Source organism: Lytechinus pictus, chromosome 5 (assembly GCF_037042905.1).
Source record: "Lytechinus pictus isolate F3 Inbred chromosome 5, Lp3.0, whole genome shotgun sequence".
Taxonomy (NCBI): domain Eukaryota; kingdom Metazoa; phylum Echinodermata; class Echinoidea; order Temnopleuroida; family Toxopneustidae; genus Lytechinus; species Lytechinus pictus.
Window position 1 is genome coordinate 20,521,208 of NC_087249.1, and position 24,954 is coordinate 20,546,161.

Below are 24,954 nucleotides of genomic sequence, written 5' to 3' on the forward strand. Positions count from 1 at the left end.
TACCATTATACAGTATATTTGAAAAGGTCATTGACCTTTGACCTTGAAAAATCCCACAGACTTTCCCCAACCCGTATTCCTCCTAACTTTTTTGGTAAATGTTGACATCACCCATATACCTACTCAAATCAGTCCAAAAACCATTTCCAATAATTTCATTCCAGATGGTTACTAATATAATTGCGGGATACTAATGGTGCTGAAGTAAATTAAGTCAAAAAGGGGGGGTCAGTTACAAAATGAAGGTCGTTTTGGTTCAAAGAAGTCTGACAAGCAAAAAAAATAAAAAGGTTAGTTTCAACACGAAATTTTACATATATTTATCTAATTGACACACCTATACCAGAATTCAGGGGGTGCTGCCTATGAATAATAATACACGCAGCATATCCCCTGGGAAAATATGGGGGCAGCACCCCCGCTTCCTAGGTCCCGTGGGGAAAGAAGCTTCCTCTCAAGAAGGCTCCAAATCAAAGCAGTGGCAAAAATAGTCATTTTTTGACTGGTTGCCAACACGTACACCACAAGACAGAAGAAGAGGGCCCTAAGTTCTGCTCGGAGTCAGTCAATAGAATAAACTCAAGATGAAATAAACTCCGTAAGTCGTTATAACGAAAGAAATTTCACGAATTTTCGCCCATAGGGCTTTGTCAAGTTAGGATCAAGATTTGAAATTGCGTCATGATAAAAACAGTATGCGCGTACGTAGCTATAGCTAGTGAGAGAGAGAGAGGGGGGGGGGAGGAGGGGAGAGGAGGAAAGAATATATATAGGCCTATTATAATTATTATTATTATTATTATTATTGTTAGCATTATTATCATTATTATTAGTAGTAGTAGCAGTAGTATTATTGTTATTATTATTATTGTTATCATCATTAATATTATTATTGTTATTATTATTATTCATTATAGGCTATTTTTTTGAAGTCCCATAATAAGAAATCAGAGATTATATTATTTGACCGAGCCACATGATGATTGATAAGTAGTATATGACATAGAGATATATTACTTGTTGTAAACGGACCCCCCCCCCCCCCCCTCCACCTCCAAAAAAATTGTTTTCCTTCACGATTACCTGCACATACACGCAGCGAGCTAGCGCTCGCGGCCCGCGGCCCAGCTAGGCAGCTATCGCTAAAAATAGCGCAGCGTAGCGTCAAGGTAAAAGGTCAATTGATGTCAAAGACCGACCATGGCACCTGTCAAGACAAAGTTTTCGGAAGGTAAATGCTATGTTTTATGTGAATATTTCATTTTTATTTTTATCCTGCATGTATTATGCGGAGAGATACGTTAATTTGTATTTTGTAATACTTTTGTAATCTCTTTCTTACTCCGATATTTCAAGAATTGTTGAAAGATCGCACGTGAAATCCGTGAAATGCAAGCTTTGTTGGAATACGGTCCCACATGTGCATTCTCTCGTAGGCCTAGTAGTCGCTATAGTAATATAGTAATTAGTATAGTCACGTATTGTATTACCGGACACTATTCACTCTAGGCGACACCCCAATACTTACCCGTGCTAATAAACTGGGACTCCACTCACGCGCGTTTGGGCCTCCCTAGCTTAGAACTAAGCACTAATATCACCTTAAAAACTAAATCTACAAGGTATGTATAATCTATTTACAAATTTAATAATGTTTAATCGGTACTCACCGGTTCTTTTGTTGCATTTTCAGACCATTTCTCACAATTCTTCGTAAATATTTGCGGCAAATTTTGTCGCCATAGACAGCTTAGCGTCCATCTTTATTGATAAATGGAGCGCCCTTTACGATAGTTGTTAATGCCGCGGAGAAATCGTTAGGCATTTTGGCCTGTGTTCAAGGCGTTCTTTCTGTTTTATTTTTTATATTGAAGATTGTGCATTTGTTGAATAGCGCCGTCTACGTCAGGTATGAGATCGAGTGTATAAATACACTCTTCCAAAATAATTATGATTCCGACCTGGCGCTGTTTAACTTCAATCTCTTTCACCTAAATTAGCGATGAATGCTAGCATTATAAAATATATATTATTAACGTCTGACGAAAAGAATAACCAACCGATCAGCTGACGAGAACGCGAATCACGTGATCTTCATATCAGCTTCGATCGCGAGTCAGAAGAGAAGAGCAGCTGCCCAGAAAATCAGGAAAAAGCCGTGAAAATGTAAGTTCCCCTTCATTTCTTTCATTTTTTGTTGTTGCTAACGATGCATTTACACTATAAAATTATAATTTAAATAAGAGAAAGGAATTATAGCTTGTACTTGTGATATAATGTTTAAATATCCTGTTCTCAGAGATTTCTAACCAAAAATACTACTGATGTCGCCTATGAGGTCCATACATGTAATGTTGGACCTCATTGGTACTAGGAGTGACACTATTATAATTCCGGACGCGCATATTACTGCGTTCGAAAACCATTTCGTACGGTAAGACTTCCGCAATTCAGTTTCACAGAGCAATACATAGAACAGGATTGCAAAAACAAGGCGAAAAAAATCCAACTTTTAACTTATTATCTCTAAAATGACAGAAAATGCTTAAAATATCAAATAACATAGTTTTGCATTAACAATTGATATATTTTCTAACGGAAATATGGGTCTGATCTGCCGAATTTCAATCTCGTCCGCTCCTTCGATCGAATGATGAGGTGTGGTGTAAAAAAATGGGTGATCGTCGATGGCTAGTTCTCAAGGTACCCGTGCGCGAGGTTTACCGTGACTTTGTGAGTATAGAGCCGTCGACGATCGGCAGCGCATCGATAGAACTTGATGAGCGTCACGATACGAACGAGCATAATATTGGAAAGTTCCATGAAACATGCATCTAACAAGAAAAAATAAAGTAAGTTATCAAACACGAATTTATTACCAACATCTGCTCAGAATCGATATAAGAACAGCAAACAAAAACTTAGAATTTACTCATGATATGATATAAGAAGAAAAAATCACACAAATTTGTTCTTACATCATTATAATCAAGAATATCTTTACCCGTCCGGCGCGCGTTCAGAATCATGATGTAATTTGTCACGCACAAACATTATTGTTTTTCGTGGAGGGGTATGCAGCAAGTGCGATGCAAAGAAACAGTTGGTAAATATCAAATAAATTTATATTCATAATTTTCGTAATTGGAATAGCAACTAGCAAGTGCGAATTTTTCTTGAATGTATTTCCTCTAATTGTCATTTTCAAAGCACTGAAATATAGGTGTAGCAGAGCTGCCAACCAGTACGTATTTAGTATGTTTTTTGCAATCAAAATAAGACTGGTCAGGACAGTACGTTTTTTCTTTTAAAAATATGATTTTCATAAAACTTACACAATGTAATTTCAGGTAACTTGGTTTTTTTTTTTCAATCATTTTGTTAAAACCAGGGTGAGATATACACGTGTTTCAATGTTGTTTTTTTCATCTGCAAGAGCAGTGTGCATTTAAGCTTGCATGCAGCTTGAGCGCCTCGATGAGCGTGCATGCCACGCATTTTATTGTGAGATACATTTTTTGGGGGGAAAATACTTTTTTTTTATCACAGAATACAATTTTTCATTTCCAGAGGTTCCAGAGGTCTGGTGAAGAGGTGTAAAGAATACACTACCATACCTAACACGGGGCTCCACCGGGCCGTGGGCACTCGTTCAATGAACAAGGTTATGATATAGCCTTGTTCTCGGTTATGTGGAGAAATAAGGTTGGCAATTTTGGGCTTATTATTATCTCTTGTTCTTAGGGACAAATGATTGATTTTTTCAAATTGTCATTTTCCATTGATCACAACCACTCAATGAACAAGGTTATGATATATTGGGGTCGGGACAAGTCGGACTGCGAGCCGAGTTGTCCCACCCCTTTTCTTTTTTTTCCCCCCAATTTGTGTCTATTTTTCAGTCATTTCAAAATTTCTTGTAACAATTTCTTGGAACAAGACCTTCTTTCCTTGTGACCTCTGGTTAACTTTGTGAAGATGTAGATCTAACCAGCGGTAGATATACCGAAGGGTAGTACATTCAAGACAAAGTATCTCTTCTGACCATGGAACTCCAAACAAAAACCTAGATATTTCCTATGTTTTTCAAAATTTCCACATGATGGTATGCTGATTTAAGATCATATGTGAAAATGTTATCCCCTCATTCAAATAACATCACTAGCAACCGAGGCATCTTCGTACTTAAATTTGTTCTTGTACAAATGTGGATTGATATGCCTACAGTCTAAGACTAGTCTAAGTTCCCTTGTTTTCAGACACTGTTAAAGGATTAACAACTGATGGCTTATATTCCTCTTCTGAAACGCAACCTCTCTCTATCAATTTCCCAATTTCTTCCTCTACGAAATTTGAATGATTATGTGCAGATCTGTTATTAGTGAGCTCTCAATCATCAGGCAATGTATGTTAATACAATTTGTAACCGTTCTCGATAATGTCTAAAATCTCCTTACTTGCGCCGAATTCTGTGAATTCACTAGCATTTTTCTTTCAATTTTCCAACAGGAGAAACATTCTCCTTCTCTCTCGAGTCTACCAACTCAATATCTTGACACTCAACTTCATTTTCCTTTGCGGAATGTATCAATTCTGTATTTTGTTCTTGTTTAATTTCAGATATCACTTTTCCATTTTGGGGGAACTATCGGATACTATTGTTCTATACTCAAGAAAAAACTTAGATTCACTTATCTGATCTGAACGGCTGCCTCTAATGGATAATCCACCTTCCAATGGCCTGGTTTTCTGCAGGAAAAACAGATGCCGGGCTTCTTCCGGTCCTCTGGTGTTGTTCGACCAAAAGGGGTATAGGATGACGATGTGTGGCTTGGTGTGGGATCTTGCTCTCTCTGGAAACCTGGATGACTTTTCCATGGTGAAGATTTGGTTCCCGACATAAGGAAAATAAAACCTTCCTTCTGGTTTCTTCGCCTTCCTTTCCGCTCTCGCCTTGGCTTTGAACGTGGCTGTGCTTTTCATCGTCTGAGTCATTGGCTAATGTGTTCTGCTCATACTCATTAACAAGCTTCCATCCTAATGGCGACTTGTTGGCCATTTTGATAAGTTTTGTCTTTTTTCGATGATTTCCATACCTTCGGCGATCTTTTCCTTGGCGTCTAAAACTGCTGATGGCCTGTCCTGAGCTCCCTCGAGATAGTGATTGGCTTCTACAAGCTTCCTGTGTATCTTTACGTTGACCTAATGCTGTTCTTTGTTTCCTCTCCTCTGGAATTTGTAGTCGTCGGAATGCATTTCTCGAATCTTGGCAACCTGGGCGTCGTTTAGGATTTTCTGTGTTTTTCCAAAAGACTGCTGATAATTGTTCAGCCTGCTTGATATCAGATTATCGAGTTCAGATAGGAGATTGTTCTGAGTTTGACTCGTCTTAACATAGATCAACTCTGCAACTTTCGACGAATTCCATGTTGGTTTATTGGAAGCTCAAAAAAAGATGTGCTAGTATCAGTAGTGTGGTGCTGTAGGTTAGAATGAATATTGGCGTTCTCTACGCCCAACTCAAGAATCTACATCTTTTCATATATTCAAATTACCCTATACGTCATATTCAAATTATCAAATGTCATCAAGACCGCTATGCTTGCCTGACTTAGCTTTTGTACGTTCCCGTCTAAACAAAGTTTAACCAGCTATACTCCGTCATGCTGGAAAATAAATTTATGTTTTGACCTCATTGGTACTAGGAGTGCACGACGACGAGTTGTGCTATTGTGATGCGTGTCTAACCTAAATTCGACATGCAGGTGTACCAAGATTTAACAGTCAATCACAAGCCAGCATGCACATTCAATCACCAATGCACCAAACAGGAGCACCCATTTGTATACTCATCAGTGTCATGGAAAGTCTGATTTTAACTTCATAAATCTAACAAGTTAGAATTTATAGAAAACTAAATTTTGCCGTAAAAAATGTGGAATCTGATATGGCTTATTTCCAAAGCATGCAGAGGCTTATCTCGAATTTAAGAAACCGGGTCGCCAAAAGTACGCAAAAACAGAAAAAGTCGACCACATTGAATTTGTACATAAATAAAGTCAACTGATACATTCGGGTTGCCTTGATTTGACTGTGGATTTTAGCGCAGTGCGAGTGCGAATAGTTCTGGGTTGCAGTTCAGCTGCTCTCATATGCATTGACTTTTGAATGCGCTGTGCGCTATGTCCAAGCACAGCCGTGAAACATTGTTAGTACATCTCAAGATTACAATAAATATTGAGATGAAAGTTGAAATTTAACATGCAATTTAAAATCAGACAAATATATTAAACATTGGTGAATATTGTTTTTGTGAAAAGAAAGTTTTTTAAAAATATGGCAGAAAAGCTTCTATACTGTAGAAGTCAAATCTTCGGCTCTAGATTTGATATTTCCTTTTTTTTAATGTGTGGCAGTATTTACCAGTAAAATCATTTTTTACCAGCCATCCATGCTAAGACTGGAGTCTATTTAAAGTTGGAAAAAACTGTTGAAAATCTTTTGACAATAATGAATACAAGTGGAAAGGACTGTACATTACAAACACTTCATGCTGAATCACGTTATAGAAATCATCACATGATATCTGGGAAGCCTTAGAAATAACATTGAGGGATTATGTGATGAAGAAATAACTCTCTTTGTTGTACCCCTATATCAGGTGAAAGAGTTCTCTGCTTCCATGGACCTCTACTATATGAAGCCAAGGTAAAGTAGCAACATTTTATTCTTTTGGTTTTGTTTCCAGAGGCTGTGGAACATCGGGCTTGGACAAAGAAAGTTGAGGGGCACCTTTGTCTGCCAAACAATAGGTGGCTCTCCACTTTCATTGTATGAGTCTGACGTTCTGCCGCCTCTGTTTGTTCCTCTTATTTTTGTTGTAGTTCCCATAACCTGCAATGTTTCAAAAGTCAACATGGCTAACAAAAAGACCAAACACATAAAGCTTATAAGGGAAAAGGATACATAACTTAAGTACAGTATTCATCCATTATGTATCTATAGGCCTGTGCTGGGCCATGCTTCCCAAATTATTGCCTTTTTTCAGTGATTGATGATAAGTGTATACTTTCAACTGTGTACAAAGAGATGTACAGTAAAATTGCATCAGTTTTCATTTAATGTGTTAAATCAGTGGTCAATCTTTAAAAACACAATGTTATTGAATATTGATATTGCAATTCATTGTCAACCCAATTGAAAAACTAGTATTACTTTATCCTACTCACCTAATGATTTTGGTTGCGTCTCTTTCCTTCCCTAGTGCGTCAAATCGGAGGTCAAGGATAAAATGATCAGATATTTCATCCACTACAATGGTTGGAATAAAAAGTAAGTTAAGGTCCCTCAAGTTTCTGTCCCCAATTATTCTTCTTATTTTTATTCTGTTTTTATTTTTATGTACCAATTTAAACTTACACAAGATAGAATAATGTGATTTTTGACTAGGTATACCTAATAATGATAATAATAATAGGCATTTATATAGCACCATCTATCTAGAAATAATCTATTCTGATTTCCGAGGCGCATTGTTAATTAATATTTTTATTATTACCCCAGCTTTAGCTGAAGCTGCCTTTCAGCGCTCAGTACATTCAAGGAATTAATCCTGCCGGGTATCTGGGTTAAGTGCAGCACAATGTGGATAAATTTCTTGCTGAAGGAAACTATGCCATGGCTGGGATTTGGACCCACGACCCTCTGTTTCAAAGTCAGAAGACTAATCCACTGAGCCACAACACTCCTACATACCTATATGTATTACCTATACCTACATACCTATCAAGTACTATGAAATTATCATCTTGTTGTGTGACTAGATACAGTAGGCTCCAGCCCCATAAAAGCCTTTGAATTATTACAATAAATGTAGACTTGAGATCTAATAGTTAAGTAGTGAAAATAAATCTCAAGTTGAGTTTGATTTGATTGAATTGATGGCACTCTTTTCAAGAGTGGTTCCTTGTACATAGTAGATAGGTGTCATTATACTTACAGTGTAGGCCTATATCTAATGATATCATATATCAGTTGGATTTATACATGTAGTATCGTTTAAGTACATGAAATTATGACCTTTATTTTCTATCTTTGTTTTCGGTACTTGAAAAGGAAAGAAAGGACAGTGGATACATGTTGCATAATCACTTGAGATCATTTTGCATTACTATTTTTTTTCTACAGTTGGGATGAATGGGTTCCTGAGAGCAGAGCGCTCAAGTTTAATGAGGCCAATCTGCAGAAGCAGAAGGAGTTATTTGCAGCTCAGAAAGCGTAAGTCATTTCTCTGTCATATTCTAGCCAAGGTGGCTCAATCAAACAGAGCATTCCAAAGGTTTTGTTCTCAATATCACATTATCTTTCACTAGATGTGTATTGTGTTGAAGCATGTTTGTCCTTACTTATTATCCCACTTTCTGGTTCACCTGTCCAACTTTCCTTCAGAGATTACTCAGTTGATAATGACATTTTGTTCCCTGTAGGATATCAAGTCCTAAGGCCAGTGTTCTCATGCACTCTACCCAGTACTTCATATTTGGTGACCCTATGCCGTTTCTAGAAGTACTTGAATTCATATCTAAATTATCTTAACTGATCAATTTCACTTTAAATTGCCAAAGAGCAATTCGAAAGTAGAAATGAACTTTTGATGTTATTAGATAAGGAAAATTTTTGAATGGATAACGAGGTTTGTTTTGGGTTTTTTTTATGGAGTTTGCCATGTTTTGAATGAAGATATTTTGAAAATTACCAAATTGTTTAAAGTCACGAAATCATCCTTCCATTACACGTCATACAGTCATGACTACATTTTCTTAAAATGGCTGTGTATCATGTAAACTACTTGTTATTTCCATTATCTATTTTTTTTTAAAACCTTATTTGATCTTGGTAGATTTTGTTGGCAGTCATCCGAACCGTCGTATCACACATACGACGATGCAAACCCATTTCAGAGAAAACCAGCTTTAAAGTTTACTATAATTTTCACACTTAGAGCCCCAGCCTTACACCATATTCATTGCTTTAAAAATACATGGTTGGAAAGACCAAGAAAATTGCTTGGCGTTGGTATCTTTATTTTTACACAAAAGTAAGGATCCGAGAAAATATGGCAAAAGAGCTACATGCTTGTAATTTCGGTTTGAGCGACTCAGATTTTCCCTGTACAAAAACGCCATAGGGAAAAAAAGATACAATGTTTTGACTGACTGTGATTTCAATGCGCGCGAACAGTCAAAACGTCATATCGCTTTTCACATGCAAAGTCAATGCAGTGCCCAGTGCATTGAAATCGCGGTCAATCAAAACGTTGTATCGCTCTGTTACAGTACATGTTTCCAATGGGATTTGCGCATTTTATTAAAAATTTGTATGGCATAGCCGTGAAAATCCTCTCATATCTCATAAAATGAATTGCTGCCTAAAAATTTAGTTATGAATATAGAGTAGGACTTGTACTTTCATTTTCTGCAAAAATCTCGAAATCTATTTTTTGGGGACCAAAATTGACTGATACAATGGTTCGGATGACCGCTGACGATTTATATACTAAACTGAAATCAATACTTTTAGCTAGTTGACCTACTTGACTATTCTTTGTTTTCCCACAGAAAGCAAAAGAGAGCTCGTAGTCAGAAGAAACCTGATAAAGAAGTGTCATCAAAGGCTCAATCATCAACACCATCAGCCTCAGAAAAAACCACATTAAAGAGAGGAGCAAAGGCTTCATCTGAACCAGGTCAGTGGATTTAACAACTGAATACTGGAATCAACTCCAATATTTCAGATCTTAAAAGTCAGTGTTTTTCCTTATGCTGATTGGGAAGCTTCGTGATATGTAGGCCATACCTCCAAAAATTATTGTGATATCAAGTGTTGGAAATATTAATTACACATTTGCTTTTTCATTTTTCTTGGGATGTTAGGAAAGGATCCATAATTACCCTCATTATTGTCTCACCTGCATAGCAGAGTGAGACTATAGGCGCCGCTTTTCCGACGGCGGCAGCGTCAACACCAAATCTTAACCAAAGGTTAAGTTTTTGAAATGACAGCATAACTTAGAAAGTATATGGACCTAGTTCATGAAACTTGGCCATAAGGTCAATCGAGTATTACTGAACATTCTGCCTGAGTTTCAGGTCACATGACCAAGGTCAAAGGTCATTTAGGGTCAATGAACTTAGACCATGTTGGGGGAATCAACATCAAAATCTTAACCTAAGGTTAAGTTTTTGAAATGTCATCATAACTTTTGGACCTCGTGCATGAAACTTGAACATAAGGTTAATCAAGTATTACTGAACATCCTGCTTGAGTTTCACATCACATGACAAAGGTCATTAGGGTCAATGAACTTTGGCCAAATTGGGGGTATCTGTTGAATATCGGCGGCAGCGTCAACACCAAATCTTAACCAAAGGTTAAGTTTTTTTAATGACAGCATAACTTAGAAAGTTTATGGATCTGATTCATGAAACTTTGACACAATAGGACATAATACTATTCAAGTATCACTGAACATCCTGTGCAAGTTTCAGGTCACATGATTAAGGTCAAAGGTCATTTAGGGTCAATGAACTTTGGCCAAATTGGGGGTATTTGTTGAATTACCATCATAACTTTGATAGTTTATTGGTCTAGTTCATAAAACTTGGACATAAGAGTAATCAAGTATCACTGAACATCCTGTGCGCATTTCATGTCACATGACCAAGGTCAAAGGTCAATGAATTTGGCCATAATGGGGTATCTGTTGAATTACCATCATAACTCTGTATTTGGTCTAGTTCATAAAACTTGGACATAAGAGTCATCAGGTATCACTGAACATCTCATGCGAGTTTTATGTCACATGACCAAAGTCAAAGGTCATTTAAGATCATTGAACTTTGGCCATTTTAGAGGTAAGTATTAGATTGCTGTGATAACTTTCAAAGTTTATAGATATAGTGTATAAAATGTGGATATAGGGGTAATCAAGTATCACTGACAAGTTTTAGGTCACATGATCAAGGTCAAATTTCAATGAACGTAGTATTGTATCATTATATGAATGGTGTTTTTTGTGAACAATTATTTTATAGTAGTTTTCAAAGTTAGCACTGCTGCTATATTGAATCGCGTGATGCAGGTGAGAAAGCCAGAGGCATTCCACTTGTTTTTAATGGAACTGGGGCAGAAGGCAATTCTGTAGTTATAGACAACTTTTTTCTGTCCTGGGTGTATTTAATGTAGATAGCCTGTACTCCTGTACAGACATTATGTTCATGTGTATTCTGCCATCATACATTACCTAACTATTTTGACATGTTTTGTTTCCATTTCCTTGGAACTGGGGCAGAAGGCAATTCTGTAGTTATAGATAACTTTTTTCTGTCCTGGGTGTTCCAAAGGTAAATTATGCATTTTCATTAGTAATTGTATTTCATATTTTTATGAGAACTAAAAAGTATGTTTGAGTGTGTTAGTTGGCATACATGTTTCTGAGCAGTGAGCAGTATTTATTTGCTTACATGTATGTGCTTTGTGTGTACGTGTGTGTGTGTTCTATTTATATTTCAATAATCTACGACTGAATTTTATTATTCCTTCCACTATTTAGTTTGATCAATTTTAAAGAAGGTATGATGCAAATTCCTGAAGATGCTAAATGGAATGTTTCGCACTTTAAAGCAATTTATAAAATTTAGTATTCTCTTCTATTGTGTGATTGGATCCACTTGTGCTTACTAAGTGCCCCTTCTTTATGTATATTTTTTTTGTAGCATCAACCCCTTCTTCTGCAGCAGCCTCCCCCCAACCACCCCCAGAAGAGCCTACTCCAGTGGCTGCTACCCCTGCCCCTGCTCCTCAAGCTGATTCACTGAGGAAGAAGAGATCACGCCCAGATAATACAGTTGAAACGGTATGCTACTACAAAGAGTTAATCATTTCTAGATCTCTTTCCTTTCAGTGTGTTTTCTTGTTCATTTTGTATTACTTATTGACCTAATACATACATGTACATGTATGCATATGGACATGTGTCATGAGGTCGCCCACCAAAACGGATGGTGCTGTTACATACATTAAAGGGGAATCCAGCCTTGGCCATAAAATGTTGTGTTGGGAAGGAGAAAAATGAATTAAACAAAATGGCGAAAGTTTGAAAGAAATCGGACAAGCAATAAGAAAGTTATAGCTGCTTTAAAATTGAGATCACTAATAGTATGTAGATTTCAAATTGGCAACTGGGTAAGTAAATTATGACAAGGGGCAAGGACAACTTTCCCATAGGCCATGTACTTTATAATCAGGGATTTGTGGTTTTCTCCTAAGTACCCCTTCCTCTGGGGCAGTAATCTAAATATAATCCAGGTAGTATATTGTTTTCTGTCCTCATGAAAGATAAATATAATTTGAAATAAAACTTTTGGGGAAAACAACATTTTAGCCATAATATGTATTGGAGTACATGGAAGAGTAGTCCTTGCCTTACATCACTATGACATCCCATATGCGGCCAATTTGAAGTCTCCATGGGTATAGTGATTACCAATATTTACAACTTTTAAAAATTCATAACTTTCTTGTTTTTTGTCCAATATTGTTCAAACTTTCACCTATCAACTTGTCTGATTTTTCTTTTTCTTATAAAAACAAGTTTTTATTTGGGTTGGATTCCCCTTTAATTCATAGTTATTCCTAAATATTTTTAAACCAAAAGGAGCCATGCCATCGTTTTAAAGGTGAATTTATTAGCTAATAATCAAGAAAGTTTCATTGCTTAATAAATAGAACTTGAGTTACATGTCTCTAAAGATTGAGCAGCAGGGGTGGTGCTGGATGCGGGTAGCAAAAATAGTAACCCGCAAGGCTTGCACGGAACGATGTGACAGAGCCTGTAAAAAAAGTTTAGCAACATTTTTTTGTGTACAAATTTAAGATATATGAGGCAATAAAATGCAGAAGAGGCATGTGTCTTTTGCAATAAAACTAAAAGCAAAACAGGACAAATTAAATTTGTTGAAAACATGGCTGCATCAGACCATACGACGTTAAAAGATGAGAGATGCTAATACCCTGTTTGGCGCTCAACAATTTAAGCCTTTGAACCCGGAATACCGGCTTCACCATGAACGTGCATATACCCGAAAAGCTGGAATCCAGGCTTCAAGTCATGTGATTCGAAAAGCAAGGATTTTAGATATCAGGTGACCTGTAAAAATGATGTCATTTTAGAGATATTTAGTCAATATCTTCAGTTTATAATTTTGTCATACGACTGGCTTTCATTTATAAGACATATTTATAAGGCAGTTTTAGCATAAAAAATGACCAAAATATACTACCCTACCAAGGAGGCTCATGCAATAATACATGCCAAGTCGTATAAGGACTATGCGTAAGCTATTGTTAAAGTGATTTTGAGACAGAATTTGATATTATTGTTAGTACGGGAAGCTAAACAACATCAGCCGGGTCAGGCCAGGTACCAGCAGAGTATGGTGCCACTGACATAGTTGGGCTTGAATCATGAGAACAGGAAATCATTTATTTCAAATGTCATATATTCCTTCATTTTGCAGATAATCTTGAATTCGGCAAATAATTCAGGGTGGGGATCACGATCGTCCCAATTAATTGAGGGTTCAAAGAATTAAAGGACAAGTCCACCCCAACAAAAAGTTTATTTGAATAAAAAGAGAAATATCCAACAAGAATAACACTGAAAATTTCATCAAAATCGGATGTAAAATAAGAAAGTTATGACATTTTAAAGTTTTGCTTAATTTCACAAAACAGTTATATGCACATCCTGGTTAATATGCAAATGAGGAGACTGATGACGTCATACGCACACTATTTCTTTTGGATTTTATTATATGAAATATTCTAATTTTCTCCTCTTTGTCAAGTGAAACACCGATTAATTCCTCCATGAACATGTGGAATTAGCATTGTTTAATACTATATGGTTCAGTCAAGTTGGTCCTTATTGTCAAATCGGTAAAAAATGAAATATTGTATATTTCAAACAATAGAAAACAAAGGAAATAGTGAGTGAGGGACATCATCAACCGTTTCATTTGCATGTCACTGAGATGTGCATATCACTGTTTTGTGAAAAATAAGCGAAACTTTAAAATGTCATAACTTTCTTATTTTACATCCGATTTTGATGAAATTTTCAGCGTTATGCTAGTTTGGTTTTTCTCTATTTATTCAAATCAACATTTTTCTGGGATGGACTTGACCTTAAAGGGATAGAGCAACGTAGATCTGGGGCTGCTCAATGGCTGCCGGACCCACCATTAATTAGACAAAATGAAGTTTTGGATGATTTCTATTTCTGACTTATGTTTCGAACAATCAAATATGGATTTTTATTTTCATGAAATCAGAACAGAAGTCATAACATCACAAAGGAATAATGTCATGTCTGTCTGTCTTCTTGAAGCATATCAAGAGCGTTTATTTGCATGTGTGTGAAAAATGTTGATATGGTTTGCTTTATTACATCTGAAAAGGTCTTATGGTCTTGCATTTGTTTTGTAGGAGGAATCATTTGTGAGCAAAGTAGACATCAAAGTCAAAGTTCCTGAGGAGCTAAAACCCATCTTAGTAGATGACTGGGATGCCGTAACGAGACAAAAGATGGTATGTAGTTTATTTTCCTTAAAAAAATACAATGATCTTACAAATCTATCATGTCAGTCATAGGTGATTTTATTAATCTATATTGTATTGTATGCAGGTGGTTTTCTTCTGGTGGCTTCAAAAGACAATAACATATTTGGAGGGTGGGGACGCTGATCAACGGGCCTGCCTGTGTTTGTGAATTGAAGAGTTTGATCACTGTTTATTCATGGTTGGAATTATGGATGATTGTGACCCGCTGCCATGCTCTAAAAGAAGGTTTACATCATTGGGGTAGTACTAATGCATCATATTTAGATATGTAGGATGCAGATACATAGATTTTGACTGGCACCGTAAAGAATCCAACTTGTAAATACTATTTGTACTCAGAGAATAGCCTGTTTCACTTCTTTAGTTTAAGACATGTTAAACATTATTTGTGTCGGTTTACTTCCAATTCATCTAATGCCAATTCGTCCAACTGCCAACTCGTCTTCTATCTTTTGGTCTACCATCAGTTCGTTCACTCACCACATGGTCTACTTTCATTTAGTCTAATGCCGTTCTGTCTAATAAATAGTTGGTCCAATAGCCATTTCGTCCATATACCATTTGGTCTAATTGGACTAAGTGTTAAATTGTGCAAAATGAATGAAAATAACAAGGATATTAGACCAACTGGTTATGAGACCAAATGGTCATAGATGAAATGGTGATTAGACGAAGTGATGATTGGACCAAGTGGTTGTTAGACAAAATTTTGATGGACGGAATGGCACTAGACTAAATGAAAGTAGACCGTGTGGTGGGTGGACGAGTTGGCAGTAGACGAATTGGCAATTTACCTTTGTATCCATATTTTCCCTGTTGTAGTTGCTGCATCTTCCTGCCAGGACTACAGTGGAGCAGATATTAGAGGAATACATGAAACAAAAGAAAAATAAGAAAGACATGACTCCAGCCAAGTAAGTATATCTTTTAAAGAAATGCCAATACCTCTGTATTTGATTATAACTCACATTTTTCTTCAAATTTGGTTTATATGATTTATATACTAGTCTTTTAAAGAACTTTTTTTAAATACTTTACTAAAGAGATATTGGCCGGAATTCACAAAGGTGGTTTTTTAAAACCCTCGGTTGAACCCATGGTTTATGCAGATTTCCTGTATAAATTATGCTTAATTTAGCATGTATCGGGCACGTGTATAAAAAATGTCCGATGCTGATGCACGTTTTTTTCAAAGTGCGCCAAATTGACGCCTGTTACCATGGTTAGATACGCTATTTTATTCACAAGTCCACTGTTTGATGAGTGGACTCATATTCAAAACAGTGGACTCATGAATAAAATAGCGTGGATAACCACGGCAACAGGCGTCAATTTGGCTCAATGACAAAAGCGCGCATCAGCGTTGGACATTTTTTAATATACACAGTAAAATAAGCGTAATTTATACAGGAAATCTGCATAATCCATGGACTCAACCGTGGGTTTTCAAAACCACCTTTGTGAATTCGGGCCATTGGGATGGGGATGAACAGTAGTAGGTTGACTTTGAATTTTCAAATTCAAGATCATAGTAGTTTTTGTCAATGATAGATGTGTCATGAAAATGTTTTGTAATTGAAGGGAGCTTTAACATATAAGCACTTGTGTCCATTTGAACATTGTATAATTTCATACAAATAGTAGAATGATACATATTTTCTGCCTTTTATATGCAGTTTTAAATGACTTATGATAAATGATATGAATTAAAAAAATATTACATATGTCAATCGTAGTAATATTGTTCACCAGGGGAGGGGGTCTGAAGATTACATAGTATATGATGATGAAGAAATTCTACTACTGAACACTCAAACTACCGGTATGTTCTCCCTTTTCGTAACATGTTGAAATTACTTCTTTATTTATTTCTTATTTTTGGACAGAGAGAGCACTATTGCTGAAATTTGCCAAGGGTTGAAAGAATACTTCAATGTTATGTTAGGGACGCAATTACTCTACAAATTTGAAAGACCTCAGTTTGCAGATGTGAGTATTTCATTCTGTCTTTTGAATCGATACAGGAGGAGTATTAAAACACTGTCAATTCTGGCGAGACTACGTCATAAACTAGATATTGTTCTTGATAATAGAACAGTTGTTTGAAGTATTATAGTAAACCTGTCATGAGTTGTAAGAGTAATTTACCTTTGGCGAAAGGGGCTACCAAACAGCGTAGACTGAATGCTCCAAATGTCCATTGGCCATCGCCCAAACTTACCCTGACAACTCATTGTTGTAAGATATGCATCGAAGTGCTTCCTCACTGGTAACTGTATATTTTGAAGAAGGTTATCCGTTTTCCGACTGCAGGGGTGGCAGAATACACCTTTGTACTTACAGAGATCACCCTAATACCCCCTCCCTCCCTCTATTCGATGCTTCCCCCTCTCTCAACCCAACCCTACACTCCTCCATCACGTGCTTCCTACATAGTACCATTTAATTTATTGAACTTTGAAGTACATGAGAATAATTGAGATATAAGTCCATGTTATTTTTATTTTAAAAATCTCTTTCCTAGATCTTAGCAGCTCACCCCGATGAACCGATGTCCAGGATATATGGTGCCGTTCATTTACTCAGACTCTTTGGTAAGTTGTAAGACTCTTATGAATGAAACCAATGGCAACACCTTACTATCATTCAATGGCTTAAAAAATACATTTTGTGAATGAAAAAATTACCATTGTGTTCTTGCGTTTGGGACGATCTATTCAAAACCTAGACATGTATATACATGAATATGGGATTTTTTCTATGATATCCCGATTAAGAGCTTCACACTCATAGTTTATTTGTCATTACATGATTTTCATGCCCTCTGATTGTCTTTTGTTACCTTATGAAGACATATTCGCATGTAGCATCCCCCTAAATTTCCAATATCTGATTTGCAATTTTTAAACTCTTTCCTCTAAAAATTTTGCATTTAAAATCTGTTTTATTTACGAAATTTTTTGCTAGAAATGGAAAATAAATTTTGAAATATTTGAAATTAGTTTGGATTGAATTCATTAGTATCTGTGGTAATAACATTCTCCTCTGTTCTTGTTGTGATCAGTGAAACTTGGTGGAATGCTTGCGTTTACACCTGTTGATGAGAAGAGTATGCAACTCCTCCTGACTCACGTCCATGATTTCCTGACTTATCTCAAGAAGAACTCGACATCTCTCTTCAAACCCAGCGACTACGAGGCTGCCCCTCCGGAATATCATCGGAAAGCTCTGTAGCAACGTCAGCTGTATTTCTGTGCTATTTTTATTCTCATTGCCAATGTAATGCTTGGATTATGGAGCGTTGTGGCCCAGTGGATTAGTCTCCGGACTTTGAAACAGAGGGTCGTGGGTTCAAATCCCAGCCATTGCGTAGTTTCCTTCAGCAAGAAATTTATCCACATTGTGCCGCACTCAACCCAGGTGAGGTGAATGGGTACCTGGCAGGAATTTATTCCTTGAAACGCCCCAGCGCTGTAAAAGGCTGCGGGGCTAAAGCCAGGGTAATAATATCCAAGTCCTTTGGAAGCGCATAGAGACGTTATTTATAATGTGTTATGCGCTATACAAGAACTGTCTGTTATTATTATTATTATGATGATGATGTGGGTGTTTCATGTGGTAGTTTAAAAAGCTGAAGTTAGCAATGGTAATTGATGTACAGATTCCAGTGTAAATACACCTGAGCTTGCATGCACAGCTGGAGGAAGCTTGATGGCTCTATTGTTGGAGTGGTGGTCTAGCAGTCTGGCAAAACCAAGTTTGTGCCGTAATATCCTCGCTGCGGAAGGGCAATTCCATAAAATATGTACATCCAACCCTCTATGTGTGGGACCTCCATGAAACTTTCTGTCTCTGATTTCTGGTTCGTTTGACAGTCTGTAATGCTGTCAAATGACCATGACTTGGTCAGTTTATTAAGGGAAGTAAAACTTGAGAAAAATGGGGGTCGGACGTACAAAAAGGTTGATCATTTCATGGCATTGCCCTGAAGCATTTACCCTCATTACCAGGTGGGTGTTTCGTAAAGCTGTTTGTAACTAACAAGTGACTTACAAACGACTGGTGACTCTTTCTTAGGAAACAATCTGCACTAATGAAAATCTGGTGTGTGTTATTTATCACCAGTCGTTCGTAAAGTTGTTCGTAACTTTATGAAACACCCACCTGGTAAATAAGAAAAGACATTTAGCCATCCCTCCTCTGGTTGTTTCCATAAATGTAAAGAGAAAAAAAACACAGTATTCATGCTTTCTTAGCAGTCAGTCAGGTACAGAAGAAAATACCACCAATCCAAAAAGTTTTCATACATTTTCATTGCTAACTTCAGTTCATAGAAAACTACAGCAAGGAGAAAGATTAAGAGTCTGAGTGGATGAGTGATATGACAAAACATCAGGGGATAGATCTACCTGTTCTTATGGTCAGTGATCTATGAAAAAGGGGATGAAATTAATTTGCTAAGAATATACATATAGGTGGGATTCAACTGTTTTTGTCTCGCCTGCATAGCAGAGCGAGACTATAGGCGCCGCTTTTCCGACGGCGACGGCGGCGGCGGCGGCGTCAACATCAAATCTTAACCTAAGGTTAAGTTTTTGAAATGACATCATAACTTAGAAAGTATATGGACCTAGTTCATGAAACTTGGACATAAGGTTAATCAAGTATTACTGAACATCCTGCCTGAGTTTCAGGTCACATGACCAAGGTCAAAGGTCATTTAGGGTCAATGAACTTAGACCATGTTGGGAAAATTATTTTCAAAATCTTAACCGAAGGTTAAGTTTTTGAAGTGACATCATAACTTAAAAAGTATATGGACCTAGTTCATGAAACTTGGGCATAAGGTTAATCAAGTATTAGTGAACATCCTGCTCGAGTTTCAGGTCACGTGACCAAGGTCAAAGGTCATTTAGGGTCAATGAACTTTGGTCAAGTTGGGGGTATTTGTTGAATTACTATCATAACTTTGAAAATATATGGATCTAGTCCATGGAACTTGGACATAAGGTTAATCAAGTATTAGTGAACATCCTGCTTGAGTTTCAGGTCACATGACTAAGGTCAAAGGTCATTTAGGGTCAATGAACTTTGGCCAAGTTGGGGGTATTTGTTGAATTACCATCATAACTTTGAAAATTTATGGATCTAGTTTATGAAACTTAGACATTAGGTTAATCAAGTACCACTGAATATCCTGTGTGAGTTTCAGGTCACATGACCATGGTCAATGGTCATTTAAGGTCAATGAACTTTGGCCGTGTTGGGGGTATTTGTTAAATTACCATCCTAACTCTGAAAGTTTATGGATCTAGTTCATAAAACTTGGACATAAGAGTAATCAAGTATCACTGAACATCCTGTACGAGTTTCAGGTCACATGACCATGGTCAAAGGTCATTAAAGGTCAATGAACTTTGGCCGTGTTGGAGGAATTTGTTGAATTACCATCCTAACTCTGAAAGTTTATGGATCTAGTTCATAAAACTTGGGATATAAGAGTAATCAAGCATCACTGAACATCCCCTGTGAGTTTCAGGTCACAAAACCAAGTCAAAGGTCAGTTAAGGTCAATAAACTTAGGCCATGTTGGGGTAATTGTCGAAGTGCCATCATAACTTTGAAAGTTTATGGATAGAGTGAATGAAATGTGGACATGGATGTAGTTGACAGTCTTAAGTCTCCGTTCAAATGTCATTTATGGTCAATGAACATGGTATTATGTCATTATATGAATGTTTTTGTGAATGATTATTTTATAGTAGTTTTCAAAGTTAGCACTGCTGCTATATTAAATTGCGTAATGCAGGCGAGACTGCCAGAGGCGTTCCACTTGTGTAAGTTAGTAAATGGTTCTGAAATGAAAATCCCTTAAATAGATAAAATATCCAGTACACAATTTCAATTTTTCCTCATGATTCTCAGAAGAGTATTGATTGAAGACTCCTGTTAATTCAAGAACCACCATTCATAATGTTTAACTTTAATGAATTGATGTCGTTTTTAAGAAGTGGTCTCCTTAAAGGTCAAGTCCACCCCAGCAAAAAGTTCAATCGAGTAAAAAGATAAAAATCCAACTAATATAATGCTAAAGATTTCATCAAAATCAGATGGAAAATAAAAAGTTATGACATATTAAAATTACACTTAATTTCACAAAACAGCTATATGCACATCCTTGTCGGTATGCCAATGAGGGGACTGATGACATCACTCACTATTTCTTTTGTATTTCATAATGTGAAATATGAAATATTAAAGTTTTATTCCTCCCTGACCATGTGGAACTACCATTGCTTCAACATTTTTTGCTTCAGTCAAGTTGGTCATTATTATCAAATCTGTAAAAATTGAAATATTGTATAATCCCCCCAAAAAAAAAATAGTGAGTAAAGGAAATCATCGACTTTCTCTTTTGCATATCACTCAATTGTGCATATAACTGTTTTGTGAAAAAAAAGCGAAACTTCAGAATTTCATAACTTTCTTATTTCATATCCGATTTCGATGCAATTTTCAGTGTTATGCTTGTTTGATTTTTCTCTATTCATTCAAATCAACATTTTTCTGGGATGGACTTGACATTTAATGGTAATCAGACCCTTGTTTAACAAGAAATATCATGAAATGAATTGTAAAACTCCATTATGTGTATTTTTGGCTGTGAATGTACTGATATTTTGATCAATGATGAGCATATACCCTATGGCCTATATTCTGAAGTCAGGTTTAAATTAGACCACAGTCTAACTCTGTGCTAAAATTATGGGGAGCCAAAAATTCAAAAATTATGTTTATATTGTATATTTCATATTTTTACTATTTTGTTTCATTTGCTTTCATAACAAAGAAAAATACTTCAGTTATCACTCCCAGACGATTATGAACACTTTGAGCGTCGTATGAGTTAAGAAATTGAATGTTTACTGTTAGGGGCTCGTGCTCCAATTGGCCAGGGTTTAATTTAAACCAGAGTTCAGAATACGGGCCTATATGTACATAAACATTTGCTTTTTTGTGGTAATCTATGGATCGCAATACAAAATGTGGGCATTTAAAATGCATAGCATTGACAGTGAAGGTTCGTGAAGGAACGTTGTAGGTATTGTGAGCTTGTGACCTTTGAACCTAGATTTAGTCTATTCAGCAGTTATCAGGATACCCTCTTTCAATCAATTTGTAAACTAGTGTCTACATTGTAATGTTTGCATGACATCTGATGAATTCATGTGTAACTGCAATTGATTTTTTAATGTGTATTTGAAAGCTGTACATATATTTTTGTTTTTACTATGAAATGCAGTCTCTGTTTATGTTTTATAAATGTACTATGCTTTGATGTCATAAGAAGTAATTATGCAAATGTTTGATCTTATTTTGGACAATGTCAGTATGTGATTGAGTGATAGAAATGTGAGATCCTGCCATTTCTGATAGGTGTACAGACCTGCCAACCAGTACGTTTTAGCCGTATTTAGTACGTTTTTGCAACCAAAATACGGCAGTACGTTTTTTTTTTTTTTTTTACTAAATCGTAATTTATTGAGAAAAATAATCTCTATATGTCTCTATTTCATAAAACGTACACAAATATGGTTAATAGATCAATGTAATTTCAGGTAACTTTTTTTTTCAATCATTTTGTTAAAACCAGTGTGAGGATATACACATGTTTTAATGTTTATTTTTTTCATCTGCAAGAGCAGTGCGCATTTTAGCTTGCATGCAGCTTGAGCGCCGCGATGAGCGAGTGCGCCAAGCATTTTATTATGAAATACACTTTTTTGGGGAAAAATACAAAAAAAATATTTTTTTTTTTATCACAGAATACAGTTTTTCATTCCTAGAGGTTTGCAGGTCTGGGTGTAACCATACCATCATGAATATAGATCTAGTAAGTTCATTGACATATATTTTGTTCATTTTATTTCATACAAATTCTTGGCTAGTCATCTTTTTGGATTCTGTTCAAATAGATTTCTTGATTGTTAGTGTAGTTGAATTTCATGTTCAATCATGTACTTGATCAAGGCAATTGACATTATTTTAGTGTCAATATTGTCCCTGATAGGAGTCAGTTTCTTCAACAAATTTGAGTAATGAGTAAATCGTAATAAATTTCCAGACATCAAAGATAGTGGTATTTGCACTGCTTCAGAATAAGTGACTATACATTCTAACTTTTTACAACTACAAATGACTGGAAGAGCATGGCACCCCATGTTTCAGACCATTTATCTTTCATAGGAAGAGAAATTATAATGTATGGCATTTACAAAGACCACCGAGCACCTTACGACCTGACAGGTCTGCGACTCTCAAGCTGACAAGAGCCGTGATGTCACATTTCCCCTAACTCAGTCGCAGACCAGTCAAGTCATGCAGTGTACAGTGGCCTTAGGCACCTACTAGTTGCCTCATTAGTGGTGCACTATACATGTATGTAACCCTGGCTTGAGCCACAGCTACTGCTCTGTCCTAAAGGAGCTGTAACACCTAGATGTTTAAGCCAGTATACACTGATGAATGGCAAGCCATTGATATCAATAATTTAGTCACTGATATAAAATTATTATCAAGTAATCAATATCCTGATGTCAAGTAAATAATTTTGTGTTATATCACAAATAATTTTGTGTTAACAATTGTCAATTTTTGTAATAAAAATTGAATTAATGATACCAAGTAATAGGAAAATATGGTAAAATAGCTTGCCAAATGTACGTTGGCGTAAGCTGGCTGAAACATTTAAATGAGACAGCCCCTTTATAATCCAAGGTACCCAATAAAATTCATGTGTGTTGAGTGCATCCATTGAAACTTCAAGGCCCGAATTCACAGAGGTGATTTTTAATACCCTTGGTTGAACCCATGGTTTATGCAAATTTCCTGTATAAATTACGCTTATTTACCGTGTATATTAAAAAATGTCCAATGCTGATGCGCGCTTTTGTCACAGTGCGCCAAATTGACGCCTGTTGCCATGGTTAATTATGCTATTTTATTCATTTGTCCACTGTTTGAAGAGTGGACTCATTCAAAACTGGACTCATGAATAAAATAGCGTACTTAACCATGGCAACATGCGTCAATTTGGCGCACTGTGACAAAAGCCCGCATCAGCATTGGACATTTTTTAATATGCGCAGCACCGGTGAATAAGCGTAATTCATACAGGAAATCTGCATAAACCATGGGTTCAACCGATGGTTTTAAAAACCACCTTTGTGACTTCGCGCCCAAATGTTCTGATGACTCCTAAAGGTGTGGCATGTACATTTTGCATAGAGATAGCACGGTCCCGTTTCATAAAGACTTGTTGTATTAACAAATAGACAATTTCAATAACAAATTTACTATCAGCCAATAAGATTGAAGGATTTCAGTAGCTTTTAACTGTTATGTTACATTTGTTATGATAACACTAAATTTTGTGAAACGGACCCCAGATATGCATACTAAACTATTTGTGACAGTTGGGCATAAGATATGACAATTTTTTTCAAGCAGCTTATTGCCAAGACCAAATTTGCCAGATGTGTAGTCACACATTTATTTGAAATGTTACCGTAATCTCATGTTATGTTGATATCATGAGGGAATTTGATTTAAATATTATGTAAGAGGTTTTTGATCATTCATTGTTAGTTGTAGGCTGAGAGAGCTTTGTACTTGTCTTCTGATGGAAATGTAGAGAAAATCGAAAATTCAGTTACAATTCAGTATGATATGGTTGTTTTTTTGAGAAATCATTTTTGTATGCAAATTAAGTGAGATAAATTCCTACCATACGATTCTTGGCCCTAATTTTGGTTAATGCATACCTTTTTTTTCTATTTGCATTTGATTTGTCCTCAAGTAAGGGTATATATGGAAATGTGCCACTCTAATAGGCAACCTTTTCAACAAAAATTCACTAATGTATATTCTTGTTAGGTAGGGGTAATCCAGAGCATGTAATATGACTTTTTAATTTATTATTTTTATAAAAATCTTACCATTAATGACTCTTTGCCCTAATTTTGGTTAATGCATACCTTTTTGTCTCACCTGCATAGCAGAGTGAGACTATAGGCGCCGCTTTTCCGACGGCGACGGCGGCGGCGGCGACAACACCAAATCTTAACCTGAGGTTAAGTTTTTGAAATGACAGCATAACTTAGAAAGTATATGGACCTAGTTCATGAAACTTGGCCATAAGGTTAATCAAGTATTACTGAACATCCTGCCTGAGTTTCCTGTCACATGACCAAGGTCAAAGGTCATTTAGGG

At 36.3% G+C, this 24,954-nt stretch overlaps 1 protein-coding gene across 1 annotated transcript; it reads left to right on the plus strand.

Moving 5' to 3' along the window:
• Positions 1-1,140: 1,140 nt before the first annotated feature.
• LOC129262303 (mortality factor 4-like protein 1) lies at positions 1,141-21,051 on the plus strand. Its single transcript, XM_054900403.2, has 11 exons — positions 1,141-1,231; positions 6,662-6,708; positions 7,265-7,332; positions 8,188-8,277; positions 9,618-9,745; positions 11,775-11,914; positions 14,548-14,649; positions 15,505-15,596; positions 16,569-16,671; positions 17,207-17,276; positions 17,747-21,051. The coding sequence occupies exons 1-11, from the start codon at positions 1,201-1,203 to the stop codon at positions 17,914-17,916; spliced, it is 1,041 nt and encodes a 346-aa protein (XP_054756378.1). The 5' UTR covers positions 1,141-1,200; the 3' UTR covers positions 17,917-21,051.
• Positions 21,052-24,954: the final 3,903 nt, after the last annotated feature.